The sequence below is a fragment of the Strigops habroptila genome, chromosome 4, assembly GCF_004027225.2.
Source record: "Strigops habroptila isolate Jane chromosome 4, bStrHab1.2.pri, whole genome shotgun sequence".
NCBI classification, from domain to species: domain Eukaryota; kingdom Metazoa; phylum Chordata; class Aves; order Psittaciformes; family Psittacidae; genus Strigops; species Strigops habroptila.
This window is the reverse complement of record NC_046358.1, coordinates 83,158,125-83,178,628: the sequence shown is the minus strand read 5'-3', so window position 1 is coordinate 83,178,628 and position 20,504 is coordinate 83,158,125. Positions and strand designations below refer to the sequence as shown.

At 45.7% G+C, this 20,504-nt stretch overlaps 2 protein-coding genes across 2 annotated transcripts; one reads left to right on the top strand and one right to left on the bottom strand.

The window, feature by feature from the left end:
• Positions 1-376: 376 nt before the first annotated feature.
• LOC115607465 (tumor necrosis factor receptor superfamily member 13B-like) lies at positions 377-3,707 on the top strand. The gene is made up of 4 exons (XM_030484786.1): positions 377-515; positions 1,497-1,613; positions 2,173-2,400; positions 3,433-3,707. Exons 1-4 carry the CDS (start codon positions 377-379, stop codon positions 3,705-3,707), a joined length of 759 nt encoding a protein of 252 aa, XP_030340646.1.
• Positions 3,708-9,559: 5,852 nt separating this feature from the next.
• Positions 9,560-18,439, bottom strand: LOC115607619 (ubiquitin carboxyl-terminal hydrolase 22-like). The gene is made up of 4 exons (XM_030485116.1): positions 18,314-18,439; positions 15,443-15,534; positions 12,108-12,257; positions 9,560-10,174 (listed from the first exon to the last, which is right to left on the bottom strand). Exons 1-4 carry the CDS (start codon positions 18,350-18,352, stop codon positions 10,132-10,134), a joined length of 324 nt encoding a protein of 107 aa, XP_030340976.1. The 5' UTR covers positions 18,353-18,439; the 3' UTR covers positions 9,560-10,131.
• Between the last annotated feature and the right edge of the window lie 2,065 nt (positions 18,440-20,504).

The following is a 20,504-nucleotide window of genomic DNA, read 5'->3' as shown; positions in this document are numbered from 1 at the left end:
CCACAGAGGAATTCAGAAGTTTCCAGAATTCAAAGTTGTTCCAGAAGACGTTGCCAGTGATCATTCTGGTGTGTTTCTGTGATTGTCAGGGAAGCAGGTAAAGAGGAGCAGATCCCACTCTATTACACCCACAGGCAGATGTGTCCATCCTCAGATGCTCAGGGCACAGCCTATAAGCCACCTATAAGCCAGTGTGCTCTCCCTGCGTGTCCCTTGGGGTTGGCACAGGACGTGCTCATGCGGGGTTATCACTAGCTAAGCCTGAAGTGGATTTTGGGGTGTGCTTTTGCCCAAGCCAAGGACCAGAGCAGGTCCCTGCAAAGGGACAAGGTGGTTACAGGCCACTCCGTACCTAAGTGCTTCTCATTCCGCAGCCATGGATGGGCCGCGTGCCGGGGGGGATGCCATGAACAACTGCACGGATCAGCAGTACTGGGACACGCTCGTCTGCCAGTGCATCCCCTGCAGCCTCGTGTGCGGGCGCCCCGCCGTGAGGAGGTGTGCGGCTCTGTGCGGTGAGTGCGGCTCCCCCTGCGCCCAGCGGCACTGATGGGGCTGGGGATCCGGCCCTGGGATGAACCACGGGGCAAGCTCTGAGCCAGCTCAGCTTAATGGAGCTTTGAGCCAATCCACTGAGGAATGTTACAGCTTCCCAGTGATGGGAATGCACCAGCTCAGCACAGAGCAGGTTCAGGTTGTCCCTATCTCTGTACTGCTCCTTTCCGGGGTCACGGGGAGCCTCCCCAGAGCTGCATTAACACTTCTATCCCCCATCAGCGACACTGCACTCTCCAAAGGCAGGACTTTAGGGCTTAGAACTAGATGATCATGAAGGTCCTGTCCAACCCAAACCATTCTATGACCTCAAGATACAGCAAGTTGAGTTGATGCGGACAATGATAAGTGAAGCTGTAGGTTTGCAAAGCTGTGCTGGGGCAGGCACCAAGGTGCAGTGATAACAGGTAGGGAGGAAGAGGTGAGACGGATGCACTTTGCACCCAAACCCTGACCACAGCCTGTGCATGGCCCCTTCCCAACCCAGCCAGCCTCAGTCTGGGACTGCTGCACCCTGTCCTAGGGCAGAGGGGACCCAGCCCTATGCGTGCTGACAAGTCACATCTCCCTGTTGAGGATAGGAGATGCCATCCCTGGTGCTGAGCCAGGTCTAAGAGGAGCGAGCACGAGCTGCGTGCTGCAGGTGGGTACAGCTGCATGTCTAGCTGCATCCCACCCCTTCTCCATGCAGCTACATCACCCCAGTATCCATTATACAGCCAAAAGCACCATAGATCCCATGGATCTCTTCCCCTGTGAACACTGGAGATGCTGTCAACACCAGCAGCACCCACTGGAGTTTGTTCAGAGCTGCCCCAGGCTCATCCTCACATGAACCCAAGCACTGAGGGTGGTGGGATGGTGGTTTGAGAGCCTCATGCTCACATGGCAGGGGAGGAGGATGTGCTCAGGATTCCGTGTTGTCTCTCTCCTGTGCGCAGAGTCCATGGACTGCAACAGGAAACCCGGCTTCTACTACGACAAGCTCCTGAAAAACTGCATCAACTGCAGCACGGTCTGCGGGCAGCACCCCAAGCAGTGCGTCCCGTCCTGCGAAGGTAGGGATGTGCTGAGGGCAGAGGATGGGGGGCAGGACCCCCGGGACTGGGCTGGAAGAGGAGCCAGGTTATGGGACTGAAGGTAGGGAAAGGGCAGCAAATCCCCCTCTCTTCATCCTGGTGTGATGTGTTTGTGTGCTGCCCTTTCACTGCGTCCCTCTCCCATTTTCTCACCATACAGAGTGTTTTCCCTTTTACAGACCCATCCTTGGGCTCTTCCAGCCAGGGGCAGAACCATCAGTCGTGTTTCCCCCCTGCTGAGCAGCCTCCAGCCCTTGGGGAGGGGATGGGTTATTGTCCCTGAGATCTATAAGTCCCACATTGGCATTGAGACATGATCAGTGGAGAAGGAAGGAGGGTGGGGAATGGGATGTGGGAAGGGATCTCCTTTACCTCACCATGGAAAAGAAATGTGAGCGAACGGAGGCAGCGTGTGGCTGCTTTCAAATGCTTCCCAAGCAGAGTGCCTCTATTAGCACTTTCCCTATTGGAAAGTCCATAGCATGAAGCATGGACCTGAAGGGGTTTCTCAGCTCACCCACCTCTGCCTGGCCCACAGCGGGTGTCCTGGGGGCCACCCCGGTCCCGGCCTCGGCGCCTGTGCTGGAGCAGAAGACGTACGCGGAGCAGGAGCCGTGGCTAGTGGTGTACCTGCTGATGGGGCTCTGCCTCTGCGCCCTCCTCTGCTCCCTGCTCCTGGGCTGGACCCACCTGCGGAGGAAGGGAGAGGGGGTCTCCTGCCAAGACAGCGCTGGGACCTGCCACCGCAGGGAGGACTCCTCCAAAGGTGAGCGTTGGCTGCACTGCGGGCACTGGGAGAGGATGGGGAGCGCAGTTATGGGCAGGCTCCAGTCACAAGTCTTTGCATTAAAGTGAAAAGATAGGGAAAGGATAACGTGGAGTAAGCCAACATCATAGAATCACAGACTGGTTTGGGTTGGAAGGGACTTTAAAACTCATGTATTTCCAACCCCCCTTCTACACCTTGCACCAGACCAGTTGCTCCAAGCCCTGTCCAACCTGGCCTTGAACACTGCCAGGGATAGGGCAGCCACAACATCAGAAATGATGTTTTTATTCTCCCTCCTCCTCTTCTTCCCTGCCTTTACAAAAAGAGTTTGTCTACTCACCCATGTCTGCACACACAACCATGTTCACACACGTACACCTCAAAGCCAGTCCTGCTGGATGTCAGAAACCACAGAGAAGCAGCCCCGGAGCCATTGTGTTGCTTGGAGCCCCCCTCCAGCAGAACTGCAGTTCAAGCCATTCCTGTCTGCTTTGCTTGAAGGACATGCTGACACTGAGCACTCACTCTTTAGAGAAGCCCCAGGTTCAAAGAGATTTACTGTGTGTTTTTCCATGCTCCTGCTTATCATGTCCCAGATGGATGGAGCAGAGTCCTTTGGCCAGCTCACAGAGCATGGTGGGCCCCTGGAGCCAGCCTGTCCCATTGCTGGAGCTCCAGCACCTCTCACTGTTGCATTTGCATATGCTACAAAAGCAGCTTGTAATGAACAGACAACTTACGTATGATGTTATAAATACTATAAATGCTTAATGCTGAACCTGCAGCTTCCTTGTTCAAGGCACTTCCGAATTGTCCCCCCCCCCCAGATGTCACCTTCCAGGGTGGCAGGACTAGGTGTGGGCATGGAGGTGATGCATTACAGACAATGCAGCATCATGGGCTTTATCAGAGTGGTGGGAGATGGGCGTCCTCTCCAGCTGCAGGACCAGCCCTGGTGCAGCTCTGCAGAGCATTCCTTAGGGAAAAGCTGCTCCTAAATCCCTTTAAGCTAATACAGTTTATTTACAGATCATCTGGTGGAAGCAGGCAGTGTTGGTGATGGATCCACCGGCTGCAGGGTCCCAGAGCCGGTGGAAACCTGTGGCTTCTGCTTCCCTGGACAAGGCTCTGCTGTACAAGAGACCAAATCGTGCCACAGCACCTCCTGTCACACTGGGGAAAGAGCTGCTCCCTCTCACAGCGGGATCTGCAGCACGGGAAGCGCTGGGGCCATTCCCAGCCCTGACGATGGCCACTTCAAAATCATATGTTCTCCTTCACAAGAGAAGACGCCCATGGTGTGATGTCCATGCATCCATGCATGTGGATGTGCCTGCACAGGGGCAGGAAGGAAGGATGCTCCCTCTGCCCCCAGGACACAGCTGCTTCACTCTCCGTTTCCAGTGACTGTAATAGCTTCTTCCAGGACCGGCAGACCCAGCACAGTCTTTGCCCAAGGGCTGTAGGTTACAGATAGTGCTGTCTTCTTTCACTCGGGAATTCTCCTTATTCTTGTGCACTCCCAGTGATAGAAGTCTCTTCCCATTTAGCAGTGCCTTCATCCTCTGACTTGACCTCTGCAGACTCCTCCATGCATCCCAGTCATTTGGAGTGATGTCTCATTGGGGTTCTTCATCCTGGCTCCACCATCAGCATCACTTGTTGATGCAGAGTCAGGGTCAGACTGTGGTGTCCCCATGGAGAGCACACCTTTCCCTGCTCGAAAACTCTACTGTGCCACACAAGTGATTGCAAGCAGAACTGTAAGCACCTCAAACATGGATTCACACCCAAGAAGTTACTCATGGAAGTTATAATGACCATGGAATGCCACTGCCATGCTCTCAAGAATAGTTTTCTGACTTCAACAGAAGTTTCTTTACAGGACATTGTATTTGGCAAGACACAACATGGAAAGGTCGTCTGACAGCTTTCAACGCTGCTTGGGAGGGGAGGACAGGCCATGGGTGACAGAGAGGCTTTGCTTTGTGACAGGACATGATGCTCCATGGGACAGGCACCAAATCCCCGATGGAACTGGGTTTAAAATGTGAAAACTCATCCAAGGCTGAGAACTTTCTGAAAGACTGGATTTATGTACATCTGGTCTGGGTTACTTAAAATAGCTGGTAAAAGTGATGAACCAGCTACAGATACAGCTGCTTTGAGGGAAGGTTCTATCTGACCTGGCTTTGGAAGCCACTATGGAAAACTATGGATTTCAATACGTAACTTGAAGTTCTCATTTTCACTAAAGGAGAGCACAGGCATGTTTTGCTTGGTGAGAAATCACCCCTGGTAGGAGCTCCTCCCCTCCACTGTCTAAAACTAGAGCTTCAGACTTGGAAGAATAAACATGACTCAATATATGCACAAAGTAGTGCTGGAAAGTAGACAGTTGGAGAAAGCAGATTAAAGTTATACAGACCTGCCCCCTCCATACTATATATTTCTTCAAATGTCAATGTTTTCTTATCACTAAAGAAGGCACCACAAGGAGGGTGACCATGACAAAGCCAGAGTGATGTCTGGTCACAAAGCAGAAAGGTGTTAGGACCACATGAAACCCACTAAATAAGAAAGAGCATGAGGTGGCTTAAGGTGAGGACTAAGAGGCCACATGTTGGTGCCACAGTTGGCACATGAGGCAAAATGCTCCAGGAACAAGCCTGGCAATTCTCCATCTCATTGTCCTTGTGTATTGCTTTTCGCCTCCTCCCTCTGTTTAGCACAGTCCTTATCCTAATGTAGCACAAGGGATGAGTTTTGTATCATCCTGCATTTGCACGCAGGGGAGAAAATAAGCCATGTCAAAACTGCAACCTCGTTTTACTGAGATGGGTCTCCTGAACACGATGGGTGAGCCCTGAAAGCCCCCAGCCCACAGTGTAATGGGGAGAGCAAGCGTTTACCCATGTGCGCAGAGAACATAACGCAGACCTCAGCCATGCGCAAGCTGCCGGCAGGGTACAGCAACAGCAGCAGCTTCCACTGGCTGAGCCTCACACCCATCACTTCCTAACCTCAGTCCATGGGCCTCTCACCCTTCATGCCTCTTCTATCTTCCACCCTCTCAACCTGAAGACCCTCTTGGCTTCCCACTCCATCTTTGCTTCTCCTCTCACATAGCCAATGTGTCCCCGGTCTCAAGGCACCCGTTCCTGTGGTCTCTGGTCCTGTAGCCTCCTGCCCCGCAGCATCAGCTCTCATATCTCCAACACCACAGCCCCACATACCGCAGCATCATCAGCATCCCAATTCCTCTAAGTCTCTGGAAGCCTTTCAGCCCCAGCAGCCACCATGGCCTACATGCATACCCAGCCTCAACTCCTCCTCGTCCTCCCACCCCTCCTCAGCCTCAGCTTCTCTTCGACCTGCATCTTTGTGCAGACATCTCTACTGCAGCTTCCCCAAGCCTCTTGGTCTCTGTTCCACTTGGCTTTACTCTTTCTTGCCCTGTCTCCATCTTCTGGCATTTACTCTTCCTCTTCCTTTCATCTCCTACATGCTTTAGTCTCCACTTGCTTGCTCAGCCTCTGCTCCTTCTCAGCGAGGACAGGGGCTCCAGAAGGAAAACCCTCATAAGCAGATGTGGTGCCTCATCACGCTGCCCCTTCCCAGCACGGAGCTCCTGCAGGGACCGGTGGCTTCAGCCCAGGTCCGGTGCCTTGGGGACATTCCGGTGTCACCTCCAGGGACAGGCGCTTGTCACCCATGGGAACTCCCAGCCACGCTACTTGTGCAAGGAGATTCAGAACCTTATTTATAAATAGCATAGAAATGACTGAACATGTGCCACCAGCTCTGCCATTAGGGCATCTCTGGAGGATCTAGAGGCATCAATTATTCAAACAAGAAAGCTTTTAAGAAAGCCATTATGCAGCCAGCCACAAGCTCACCCTGTGTGGCACTGGCACCCAGCAGTGTCACTTGCTTTCTGCACTAAGCCCATGGTGGGATGGGGCTGTCATCAGAAACCAAGTCACCGAACCACAGACTGGTTTGGGTTGGAAGGGACCTTAAAGCTCATCCAGTTCCAATCCCCTGCCACGGGCAGGGACACCTTCCACTAGAGCAGGTTGCTCCAAGCCCCTGTGTCCAACCTGGCCTTGAACACTGCCAGGGATGGGGCAGTCCTTCCCTCCAGCCCCCATACACAAGAGGGGAGCGTTGCTCCCCCTCGCAGACATGCCCTCCCCTCCTTTAGGGAATATAACTATTACTGTTATTAGCATGTAAAAGAAACGGTAACATGGAGCAACTACAACAGGGTCCCAACCTTAGATGCCACAGAAACCAAGAGGAATCAATGGATTTGGTATCACATTTGCAGCCACTGATGGAGCACACCTGGAGCCACCACTTCCTATATTAGAGAGACACTGCAAGTTTGGGACATAAGCTGGGATGAGTTAAAATACATGGAATTAAGGGCACTGATATTAAGCAAGAGCATCCACGGGGGGGGGGGGGGTAACCAATTCCACATCTCTGCTTTTGCTCAGGCTTTCATTACGCACCAGCATCACATAAAGCTTTCTCTCTAGTCGAGTGACTGAGGGACAAGAAAATACTGTAACTAAAGCAACTTTCTGGCTATTTGTGCTCCCCATTTGCACATTCATTGCTGGTAGGTAACAGAACACCCTCCAACATGAGCCTGCATCACCACACGCGCCTTTGTTTTGAGTAATTTCTGCAGATGCTTCCTCACAACAGCCCAATCTGTGCCAGCGTAAAACCAAACCTCAACATTCACAAGCCAACCCCAAACCACTCCCTGAGATGAAGAGGGTCAGCAGCTGAAGCCTTCCCCTGTGCTCTGCACTGGGGAAGCAGAACTCCATCAGCCCTTCGTTAGCATCTTGCTGCACAGCAAGAACTGGTTCTGCTGGGAATAAACCAGTGTATGAACTGCATGGGATAAAGGGTAAGAGGAGGCTGTTAGAGAAGCAGCATCACGAGGGGTAGGGCTGCTCCTGTGACAGCAGTTCCTCTTCCATTTTTATAGGAAGAGGAGGGAATATTCTCTCTCCTCCTTTAGCAACCTGCACTGATTTACTGTAGCTGGAAATAGAAACATGCCCGGTGCGATTCAGGGAGGGAGGGTGGGATGATGGTGGCGGGGAGGAGAAGAAAAAGAGCTTTTAATACACCAGGAATTCTGCTTTTGAAAGCAGAAACAGAGCACTGAAATGTCCCACCGAAAACCATCTGCGCTGGTGCAGTGACACAGATCACAGCCCTGGGAGAAATAACATGAGGGTTGATTTATATGGCTGGCCTCATCCCTAAACCATTTGTTCCTAAAGGATTAACAAAGCAGACTGCATTAGCTCTGGTGGTCGTGCGTATGTCAGTGGGAAGCAGGATTCATTAGCTCAGGCTCCAGCATCACATAGAGCAGGCGAAGGCTCAGACCAGGGTGTCACAAAGCAGCAGCATCCCCGGCACGGCGAAGCCCATCTGCCGCGTGGTGGCACTCCTCCTCCGGCACAGGACAAGGTGGGAGCAGCCCTGGAATGATGAAAGGCTGATTCTTGTCTTCCTCTGCAAGCTTGCTGCATTATTCAAAGGGAGCAGAAAGCGGCGCTGAGCATCTGCACGCTGCGGTGCAGGGCCCCCCCGGTCCCATGGGAGCACGTTCCTCCATCTGCATTCTTCCAGCCATTATTTCATTTTGCCACGGGAAGGCTCAGGTTAAATCCTGCAGCACCCAATTACAACCGAACATGATTTCAAGCGTGACGATAAGGAAAGATGGGTTACAAATGAGAGTATGGGATTGCTCCTGCAGGAATCATGCAGCCGTAGGTATCTCCTGCACCATACGGAACGTTTTCCATGTCTGATTTGGTATTCAAGGTGCTTCAGTTCGTTGTCCTTTCTTCCTTCCCTGGTGCAAGCTGTCGCAGAGGTCTCTTGATGCACAGAACTGCCTTGCCCTCTTCCAGCGTGGGTACAAATCAAACATAGCTCTTGTAAGATGCTCATTTAAAAACAAAACTCCTTTCTCTTATGTTTCCTCCTATTTCTTCTGTTTATCAAACCTCTTTCCACCTCTGACTCGGGCAGGTTGGACAACTCTTACTCATTTCTAGAGCACAAAATCTAAAAGCTTAAGGCACATCCTTTGTTTTAACCAGTGGTAAAGTTGGAAGGCTTGTCTGGAGCTCAATGACCTTTTTGGTGTTGCTCTTACACCCATCTATACAGTACCCAACTCTACACATAGCTCTCTATAAGCCCCAGAAGAAGGCAGCACAAAGCTATTTTTGCTCTTTTCAGCTCTTAAGGATTTCTCTCACAGCCTGCAATTCAAGTCCAGCCTCCCGAGAGCAAGACACAGCACAGGGGTGGATACTGCTGGCATCTTGTCAAGCCAACGTGGTGATGGAGCAGAACAGGAGCAAACCTGTGTTTGTGACAAAGCAAGAGTAAGCTGGTGCACCCAGTGCTGCAAGTTACAGATATGGAGGCTGTGATTCTGCAGGGAGGAGTAAGTGAGGAGTTAATACATGTGGGAGGATACAAGGAACCAAAACCAGCCTAGCACATAGCAGGAAAATGTGTTGTTTACTTAAAGCCCGAGTGCACTGCAGAAGTGCTCAGTAGCAGCAGCTCCACCGCTCAGTGCTGCCCCCAGCAGCAGCCGGTTCCAACAGATGGTACAGTTTTCAATGCTCGAGTTCTCTCCTGTGTCAGATAGAAACCTTTGGAAGGCAGCAAGGGAACAGAAAAAAAACCAAGCCCAAACCAAAACCAGCAACAACAGAACAAGCAGTTTTGACAAATTCAAACTTCTTCACAAGATTTAGGAAAAAGAAAAAGAACCAAGACCACTCTTACAGTATAAACACGCCAATTCATTCATTTTACTGATGCTTGCATTTATGAATTTCATTCTTGTGGGAAAAAAAAAAAGGGAATAAAAGGGAAAAAAAAAATTTAAGAAAATAGCTATTTATAGAAAACGAAACCAAAAAAAAAAGGGCTCAAACAGAAAAGAATCTGTGCTGATGCTTTTGATGAGCAGTCCGATGGCATTAACCATTACCTGTGCAAGCAGGCATGCTTGAAAACCTGTTTTGAGTGCTGTAGCTTCAGTTCCACAATCCAGGGTTTCTTTGATGGTTGTTGGAAAAGAAAGAGCCTAATAGTTTCATACTGTATTTATTTAATAACTAAAATTCACAAATAAAAAGATACTTGCAAAGTCCTTTAGTTGTGTCATCCCCTCCTCCTCCACTCTACTGCTTTCAGACCCATATGCATAAAAAATGGGCTTGGATTTAACTTTTAACTGTTATATGATTGGTCGTTGGAGCTGAAGCACCAAATGGAGAAGATGCTTTATGGAGATGAGGGTAGAACCCTTTGCCTTCCCACACACATGTTGGAGGAACATAGGAGATGTACCAGTGCCCGGACTCCTCTGCTCCCATTTCCCCCACCCCGAGCATTCCTTTCGTTTTATATTTCCTCTGTTAAGTGACTGACTGTAGCCTCTTTTTTTCCCCCCTTTCTGTCCTTGCAGGACTGCATACACGTTGAACATTGTTCATTCCTTACTCCGCCAGGCTTTCAGTCAGTGTCAAGTAGGTCCTGTTACAGCTCAGTGCTAGTTGGTTTTTAATGGGTCTTTTTATTTCAGGTAGGTTTGTGTGTCGATTCAGAAGGCTTGCTTATTTTCTTCCTTGTTTGTATCTGCCAAGCTGCTGGATAAGGCTATTCATACTCCAGGAACTGTTTGTGATAGAACAGCAAATATCTGCAAGAAAGCAGAGGTACAGTTTCAGCTCTCTGCTATGCACCACAGCAGATTAGTGCTTCCATTCATGCGATCATAAGAAATGAAGGCTATTAATTTTGTTTTGCTTTCCAATTTGAAGCGATTCCAGGGACATGCCAGCTCCCTACAGTAACCATGGATGAGGAGGAGGGAAGCCAGCTGACATAATTTCACCAGCAACTCAGGAAGCTGAACAGTTGTACATCAGTCAAACCTTCTTCTTGTACAGAATCCTCTTAGCTTCCAGACCTGAAAGCTCTGGAAGATTGGATGTGCTGGTGCCCAGACAGGGAGCATCCATCTAACAGTATCACGACACAAAACACAACAGAGGTGCTTTACCTGTTGCTTTGGAGTCACATTACCAAAGCATCAGACACTTTGGATTATTGCAAACCATTTGCCATTTACTGTTCCAGAAGAAGAATGAAGAACCAGGCACGTGGGGGAAGACTCACATGTCCCAATCAAATCTCTCATGTCTCAATCTGTACTCAAATCTGGTGTTTTAATAGGATGGAATTCTTCCTGTCCTTAATTACTTTATGTGTACTGCTACACAAGGGAGCGCAGCCCTCAAGCAGTTATATGCCAGAGGGAAGTGGACTCATCTCTACACACGCCACAGTGTCACTGCCTGATCCTCTTAAAATGCATCAAAGCACTTTGGAGACTTTCCAATTATTATCCTTCCATCTCATGCCCTATGGAGCTTCCCTTGTACAGTGCAGATCTCCTTAGTGTCAGCCTGGAGCTGAACCAGGGGAAATGGGCCAGAGCTCAAACCAGGAGGATGAGACGGATGGGCAACAGTTGTGTCGCGTATTGTCTCCTTCTTGCCTATGGCAATTTCTTCCACAGACATATCCCACCTGAGAACCGGAGCTGGCCACTTACTGACGAAATAAAACAAACTCATTTTGCTGCTGACTTCAAAGCAGAAGTTATCAAATCATTTAACACTAAAATCCAGGTATTATAGGACAGGATTACGTCATAGAATCACACAATGGTTTGGATTGGAAAAGACCTTATGATCATGTAATTCCAACCCCCTGCGTGGGCAGGGATGCCTCACACTAGACTTCCTGGTTGAAGTTTTAAAAATGAAAATAAATAGGAAAATCTGTTAAAAAAAAATATGACAAACTGAGCATCTGTGCCTGCAGCAATCCATGGAAATGTCAGGAATAATTAAATGAGAACAATAAATGCTTCTCTTTCTAGTACCAGGTCCATAGTTGAAAATACAAAATGAAGACTTCTCATTTTAATTTACCTTATTCTTGAAACATGCACCAGTCCCCAGTGCTTCTCTCAAATGAGGAACACCATGGTGCTCCCCTTGCAGACTACCCCTCTGAATTCCCAAACCTTACCCAATGCAGTTCCAGACACTGCAGAGTCAGCTGATCAATCACAGAATCACAGCACACCAGGTTGGAAGGGACATCAAGGATTATCTGTTCCAACCTTTCTAGGCAAAGCATGATCCAGACTAGATGTCCCAGCACCCTGTCCAGCCAGTTCTTAAGTGTCCACTTCCCTGGGGAGATAATTCCAGTGGCTGGTTGTTCTCATCGTGAAAAGGTTTCCTTGTGTCCACTTGGAATCTCCCCAGAAGTAACTTGTACCCATCACCCCTCGTCTTTTTCCCTGTAAAAAGGGAGTCTCTTTGTATCCACCATTTAAATAATGGAACAATGTCCCTTGTCCTTCCCCTCTTCTTTCCACAAATCCAGGATTATAAAGCAACCCTCTGAAGGAAGCACTGACATACATACACAGAGACAGACATTAGAGTGTCAAAGGCAGAAATTACATCTTCTCTATGCTGAAAGGGTTTTTGACTGAAAGTAAGGAAAATCCAACCAAGTTTCCCTTCCTTTCCCCTTTCCAGTTCACAACTTACCCTTCACTGTCTAGCACATCCTTAATGCTAGCCTTGGTGATAATGGCATCATCACACTTGAACCACTGGTCCTTGTGCTGCCGGATGAAGCTGGTATAGTGCCCGCTCTCCAAGGTTCCCTGGTGATTAACTACTGCAAACAAGGAATACCTGGTACAGGAAAGAGTTAATGAATACGTGGATCAAAAGGAGGAAAAGACAGGCAAAAGCTTATGTTCATAAGCACGTGTAGCAATAGTAAAGGATGTGATCCATCAATAAAACACCAGCTCTTAACATTTACTGGGAAGAGGACATCCTTGCCCAGGGACAAAACCCATGGTTTTTCTTTTCTGCCTTGCTATTACTGCAACACCTCCAGGCTGATGACAGCCATCGCCTTTCCCAATAATGGCTACCAAAGATTTTTCTTCTAAAATAGATCAATATTGATGGAAAGGACCACTGAGTATCCAGTTTGACCTTCTATTTCCCGAGTTAGTTACTCTGGTGAACCAAAAGAACATATCTGTTTGGGGATATGGATATGTTTTGGGGAAGGAGATAATCTTAAATATAGCTAATCTGAGATGTTTCTAGTGATAAATTGCTGCACTGATTTAATTGTCCTTAATCTGGAAAGTCTGTACCTATTTTGAAATCCTGAATATATATAGCTTCAATTTCCAGCTTTCAGACGCCTGCTGGCCTGAAAACTAGCAGACACATCTCCATTCCAAAGAAGGATACTGAAGTCCTTGGCTCTTTTGTTCTAAGGTAAGGTTATGTTTCTAGCAGCTCTTTTTCATATGTTCTCCACTCTCTTAAAATGCTGTCCTCAAACTGAGATACAAACTCTGTAAAATAACTTCACTAATCTCACTTGGCATTGTTCTATTTATGATCAAAATTCAGAGCTCTTTTGACACTGTGGTGCCACAACAAGACACCCATTCAGTTGACTCTCTACAGAGCCACTTAAAAACTCACCCTCTTCCTAGTAGAGTCCTTTAATCCAACTAGGATGGGCACTGCTCTTTAGTCCTAAGTGGAGGGTTCTAAGGTTGCTCCAGCTGTTTACTGGCCTCTGCTCTCATTAATCTTCTTCACTGTTAACAACTCCTCCAATTTAAGACACACGCAAACCTCAACAGTGATCTGTTGGGTTTTCTTTCAGATCTTTGCTAGCACTACTTAACACCATACATCTAATGAATCAATTGCTATAGGGCCACAAATAACACCAGCCTGGTATCTGCTTGTATGACAACTGTGCCAAGACCTGGTTAGGTAGTTCCTAAATCTATCTATTGTGTGATTCCCATTTCTTAATGAAACATTCAGTGCCAAATGAAGTGCCTTGAAGAATTTTAACACACAACATCAGCACATGACTGCAGCAAACTTATCTTTCTTTTTTAATAAGGTTTGTGTGACCACCTCTATTCCCATAAAGCTGTGGATATTCGTTTCAATTACACTTCCTTTACATTCTTGAGCATGACCCGTAGCAGCCCATCATTTATTCTGTCTGGAATCAATACCTGACCAAAAGACCCACAATTACTGGAGTCATCTCTTGGGACTTTGAGTGTCAGTGTTCTATAAACTTTCATTCAGGCCTTTGGAACTCCCTTTGCTATTGCAATTGAAACAGGATTATTTAAAGGAAACACCTATCCCCTTTAATACTGTAACCATAGCTTTTAATTCTGTTCACAGACCCATTGCTGGGGTTATCACCTTTGGATCTGAAAATCAACTGCCACGAAGGCACCAAAGGGTAGGCAGCTGTAATGAATGAAGCTTTATTTTGCAACAGTTCAGACTTACTGTGCTGTCAAATATGGTAATGCACTTCACACTGCAGGATATACAGCAGACTGTGTATCTCCCTTCTAGAAGCCAACTACCTTCCACAATAGGAGTCATGGAATGTACCACTTACTTATTATCATTGTTTAGACTATCCGTCGGCTGCTGGTATTGCCCCGTTCATTCTGCTCTCTTTACTGCAACACACACACACACAAAAATCCCAGTCACTTAAAGCAGTGGCTTCCCAAACCCAGGTTTTACATGACACAGCCCCTTGCAGAATGCAGGTCCTTATTGAAAAGCACAATGCTGCTCAGTGGCAGAGAAGGACTGATTAGGATGCTAACGATGCTTTATTTGTTTCTCACAGCAACGCTACATAAGAAACATCATTCCTCCTCCTGGTCAAGGCTTCAGTGCTGCAAATACAGATTTATTTATGTCAAATGCCCTATCCAAAAAAGCTTAAAAAGAGGTTAAGAAAAGATTTGTATTTTAAATCTGGAAAAATATCTAATTACATCAATCCTTTATCCTGTGATGGGTCAATCACCCTGGCTGTGACTTGTAAATTCATTTTGTGTTTTGGCAGCAGCAATAGGATTATGCTGTTGATTTCACAGCTGATGAAATTCAGACTACTGAGTTATGCCTGCTGATTATTCCCATCTATATTCCATTATGCTTGATACCTTTCATCAGCAGAGCCTGTTCTATCCAGGGAGAATTCACCACAGAGGAACAGGGAAATATCAAAATCTCCAGAATATACTGGAATAAACCACATATTCTTAATAAAAGACTGTTTAATAGAATTTCAGGGTCTCCTTTCTCTCCTGGTAGAAGCATCTAAATTATACCTGAATATCCTCCTGTATATTTGAATGGAATACCTGACAAATACTCATTAGCTTGTTCAATTCCTTTCATAAAGGCATATTGATATAAATGTCATGTCTTTCATGTGGGGGTGGGAGAAGTCTTCTTGTTTGTTTAAATACCAATTAGAAACAGCTATTTTAATCTAGACTATGTTTTTTCTTCTTGCAGCATTCTCTGAACAGAAGTTGAAGGCATAAAACAAAAAACCCCAATTTTTGTGTGTGCAGGAATAAAGAGGAAGGGATTTTATAACTTCAGAAATATGAGGGTAGGCTTCAGGTTATGCCTAGTCTGCTTAATTACACAAGGTGACTGGTGGGTGGGCACTCAGGTGGTGGGACCAAAGCAGAGATCTGAAGGCTTGATGGAACTGAACTCTAAATTTAACATGCAACCAGAAACAGAACACACAATATATAAATATATATAAAACGTTTAAATATCAAGCCTTTTCTAGCACACAAAACTCATTATTTTTATCTAAAACTTAGTTTAGAAAAGATACACATTTCAAGGAGAAGCTTACAGCAGAAGGATCATTATACATACTGTTCTATAACCTTGATTCAAGGAGGTTCCATGTTTCATGCTGCACATGTATGAACTGGTAAACAGTTCTGTCCAGGTCTTTGGGGGATTTTGAACTTGGTACACACCTGGAAGCCATGAATGGTGTCATATCCAGCTCCAGCGGAAACGAGACATACGTAGTGATCTTTCGCCTCAGTTTGGCTGAGTGTTCAAACCGCTGGAGACAAAGTGGAGGAATGAATTTATCTTTAGAGAAAGGCAACGTTTTCTGTCTTATTTATACATGTCCTAAGCTTAGGAACAGTAACATGAAAACATATTAGCAGGCAGGAGTCCAGGGACATCCCCAGATCTTTTCTACCAACTATCTGGACTGGGAACCCCCGTGTAAATGCCAACACATTTCTACCAGGAAAATAAACCACAGCTTGTTGGGGGGAAAATATAGTAATAGATTGTTTACCTTAATATTTATACAGTTAATATTTATACATATAAATTTATTCCCAACTGACAGTAAAATACATTAATCAGAGCACACACAGCCCTTACCCAAACCAGTTTTCATTTGTACTATGCGCTATTCAAATAGATGGCTGCTGCCTACACTAGCGCACAGAACTGGTGACAATGAGAGCTTGCCATCAGATTCACACACTTAATCCACCCATCCAATCATTTCAAGTGACAGGAGTCAAGCCTACACAAGAAAACCAATTCAAATTGAGGCAAAAATGGAATATGAGAAGAAAAAAGCCTTGTCCCTCTGCCAAAGGAGCCTGCAATCCCCACCATCCTCTCCTCATCTTCTCGATTGCACATTAAATGGAAACAGGAACAAATACCAGAAAGAGATGAATGAGTTTCTATTTAAAGGCAGCTTCTCTCCCCGTTTCTCAGAAATTCTGCTCTATTTACACTTCAAGTTAATTATTTTCCAATTGTGGCGCCATAACAATTCCCTAGCAACAGATCCAGCCGCAGAAAGCTGAGACTTCTGGAATCCTTATCTTTTGTGTTTCTTTTTGTACTGTAACCCATGAAATTAAATTTGCATTTTGCATGGACAGGACAACACAATCACTAAGGAAAAGTCATTTGTTTTCCAAAAAAACCCATAAAATCTTCAGTCACTTTGGATAGCACAAATACTGAACTGAGTGGAGGGAAGGGGTTAGGCACATCCACATTGCCTTGCCCACAGATAGCAGCATCTCCTGGGTGTATCTTGCCAACTACTCTGCAGTAATAAATATAAGATAAACCCAAGAGCCCAACACCCCCAGAATTCCCTCCAGAAGCCAAGCAGCCAGCCAGGCACTCCTAAAACCTCTAGTTACTCATACAAGAATGCTCTTCAGGAAGATCACAGCCAAAAAAGAACAAAAGAACTGTGCTATCTCTTCCAGCCTGGCTACTATGTTTGGCATGTAACAATGCATATCATCATGGTTAATACTCAAGATGCAGCTGAACAACTGCTGGTATATGGGGATGACCATCTGAAAGCATGATTGTCCCAAACAGCCTGAAAAAGCCTGTAAATTACAGGAGAGGGAATTCTTTCTACCTGTAACACCTCTTCCCAGTAGGAAGCAGAATACAGACCTATGGCATTCTGTTTTCATGGCAAGACCTCATTTCATTAACAAGCTTCTCTACAAGCCAGACTTTGAAAACAGATTTTAAATCACTGCTCTGCTGGATACAGAGGTGCTACGGAATTTAACAATTCCAAACTACAATCATTTCTTGCATACAGTCCATGACTTGCTCAGTGAGAGCATGACATTACACTTACACACATCATTAGATTTTTCAGTATGAACATACTGACCTAGCTTAGATGCTACAGCAAAGTTTAGCATGCACTTTGCCATGACAGCTAAAAGATAAAGGTCTCATTCCAATGCTATTAGAAGTCATCCAGGTGTTTTACAGAAGTTCAAAGCCTAGAAACCATGTAAGAATTGAACAACTGAATGAAGTCTCTGGAGTAAATGTGTTCTTTCAATCTACCATTTCCCAAATGGAAAGAGAAGCAATACAAGCGTTCATTTGCACAAAGCATATAGGCTGCTCTTTTAAAAGTCTGCTTCCAGTCATCGTGGTTGTAGATAAAACGCTGTTTTTCTTTACATAGCTCATGTGACATTAGTATCATCATCAGGTAAGCAGTTTCTTAAAACACTGGTCACAGTAAGAGCTGAGGTGAGTTATCATCAGTTGCTGCCTAGCAATGAGAGGACTTTGTCACTCTGTCCCAGGAGACACTCAGGACCTTAGAGGTCTGCATCTGAGCAACTCAAGCAGATCAAAGATGCCAGTTAAATTACTATGATGGCTGCTTCTACAAAGGCCTGTGGCATTGCTTTGCAAGGACCCTTTGCCTCTTGACAGAATCATCATCTGCTTCGTCATCTGCTATAGCTGCCTACTTTGCACCACAGTCACTTTTAATATTTAGGACATAAATTGCACAGGGCTAAACTATCTGAGGGGCACCAGCTATGACATTATCTCCCCATCACTGCATTGACATAATCTGGATTGGAAATGGTTGAAAACTACATCACAGCTGGGAAGATACAAGAAACCTTCTCCATTGCAACAACTTTTTCACGCTTTTCCTTCCACACCAGAGTTCCCTCTGTGGCATTCTTCCAGTAGAAGAGTGAGGTAAAAATGTTACCATGCAGATGAGTAAGTGTTTTGGAGATTGGTTTCTGCACTGGCTCAGGTACTGCACTGGCCCTCCTTTTTTTTCCTAGATTCCTGCTCAGTGGGCGTTCCCACAGACATACTGCAAAGCTACATTATAGATAATGTCATACTATCCTAATAGAAAATCTAGCTGGGCATGCAAGCTGTTCTTTATATTAATTTATATCATACAAGATTAGTCTGTGAAAGCCAGAAGATATGTCCAGGAATTCAGTTTATCCTCTCAGAGAGGAATACACATCCTCTGCTTCGTCTGCCCCCTGTGAACTTACTTTGAGATGAAAACAGGCCACGATGGGTAACTTCTTCATAGTGAGTTGTTTGGTAGATTCCTGGTAGCTATGGCAACCACTACATTTGATTTTGGCACTGCTTCCTAGATGTTCTGGCCTTGTAAACCTGAAAAAAACATTGAAAAGCAAAGGGAAGCACAAAATAATGAGATGATTTTCCACACATGCTGAAAACACTCCTCTTGCTTTTACTTGTTGGTCACTGGCACAAGAAACAGAGTTCATGGCTTTTAGTTGTCATATTGAAAGAACCCAACATCTATAATAATGCAAAGTGATATGGTTCAGATATCCAAATCTGACATTTATCATCGCTCTACTTGGGAACACTGCACTGGAATGCATCAGTGTCTGAGAAAGGAGCTAAATGTTAATTCATCTCCTGCAACAGGACAGCTGATTTTCATATGGAAAACAAAGATCTTTCCTTTTCAAAACCAAAAACATTGATATCAAAGTTCTGAAGCAAGAAGACATGACTTGTGGGCTCAGCTGCAAGACACTCTTCTGCCTTGTAGCCCTCTAGGGCTAGGATCAAAGCTCTGAGATGGAAAGGGCTGTAAACAGAAAGTTCTTTTCAAAACACAGACATCTTCCAAGGAAACCCAAGTGTTGACAACTAGAAAAATCTCTTTCAAAATGTTCAGACAGAACTGCTCAAGGGAGCTATAGGAAGAGACCATTACAGAACAAGGAACTGCTTAGAGAAAATATTACCTCTATGTTCTCATAACACGCTAAAGCAAAATCCCTCTTTTTCAGAAACTGTCAGCACACAAAAGGCTCAGAGAATGGACTGCTGAGCCTTTTCCTCCAAGTTTAGACTTCCATGGGGCAAATAAATCATCTCAGAGGCTGCTTTACAACTAGGATTTTTGAGATGAAAGGTTTTGAAACAGAATTGAACATTTTATATTAATGCACACACTAAGCACGTGAGGGTAACATGGTATCAGCTCGTCACTAACCCTACCTTGCCTCCTTCTGTTTATGACCAATGCAGCCTCCAGCATTAAATGATGATCACAGCCTCCAGGTCTCCTCTCTTGTTTGATTAACAAGATTTCCTTTACCTAGCCTATGTACCATAGAATCATAGAAGAGTTAGGGTTGGAAAGGAACTTAAGATCATCTAGTTCCAACTCCCTTGCCCTGAGCAGGGATGCCTCACCCTAGACCATGTCGCCCAAGGCTCTGTCCAACCTGGCCTTGAACACTGCCAGGGATGGAGCATTTACCACCATCATTCTCTGGTTTTGATTTTGCTTGTGATTTACTTCTTTTTCTCCTCTCTTAGGTCTGTAAAAAGGCTTACAAAAATTGGTGTAACTGTTAGGAGTGCCTACATCTTTCTGGGTTTTGTCATATTCCTGCTCAATCCTTCCTTCTTCAAGCCAACTTCCAAGTTCCATGGCCACACCAGTTGACAGTAAATTACACACCTTCCTTGTTTGAATCTAATAGTCAACCTGCTTTCTAGCTTTTGAGTTAAAACCTAGACCCATCCTCTTTATCCATTACAGTTCAACTTCTTTCCAAAATCCATACTCTTTGAGAGTACCTCTGAACCTCAATGTTTTCCCTTCCCTATCATCATCTCTCTCTGATCCTACTAATCCCCACCTTGAAGAAAACCACCAAAATTTGACTGGTTTGGCCTCTTGATGCATTCTTGCATCAGCAATTTCTCATTTGTACTAATTCCCTTTTTCTCTTAAAATTATTGATCTTAGAAGTATCAAGAAGGTTAGAAATCAGATGTCAGAGGCCATGATTTTTTACTTCAGGAGGATTAGCTTTGCCAGAGGCTACAGTTAACCTCTTTCTTAGACAAGTATCTTCAACAAATATCTGCATTTACCACAAGAGAATGACTTCCAGATCTGTTAAAAGATCCAAGTTAACACTATATGAAGCCATAGCATTCTCCCCAACTACCTGTTTCCAAGATGCCTACGTTTCCTGCTCAGAATGATCTTTTCTTTTTGAAAGCTCCATTCCTTTAATTCTCAATGTCACCCCCACAACTAAGCTGTAGCAGTAGCTGACCCTCAGCTCTGCTTAGAGCAAAAATCAGACTCATACTTGGTGTTGTAATTTAGATAAATGTTAAATGCATTGTGAACTTCTTTATGTGCTTGCTTTGCTGACACAACAAGAACATGGAGAC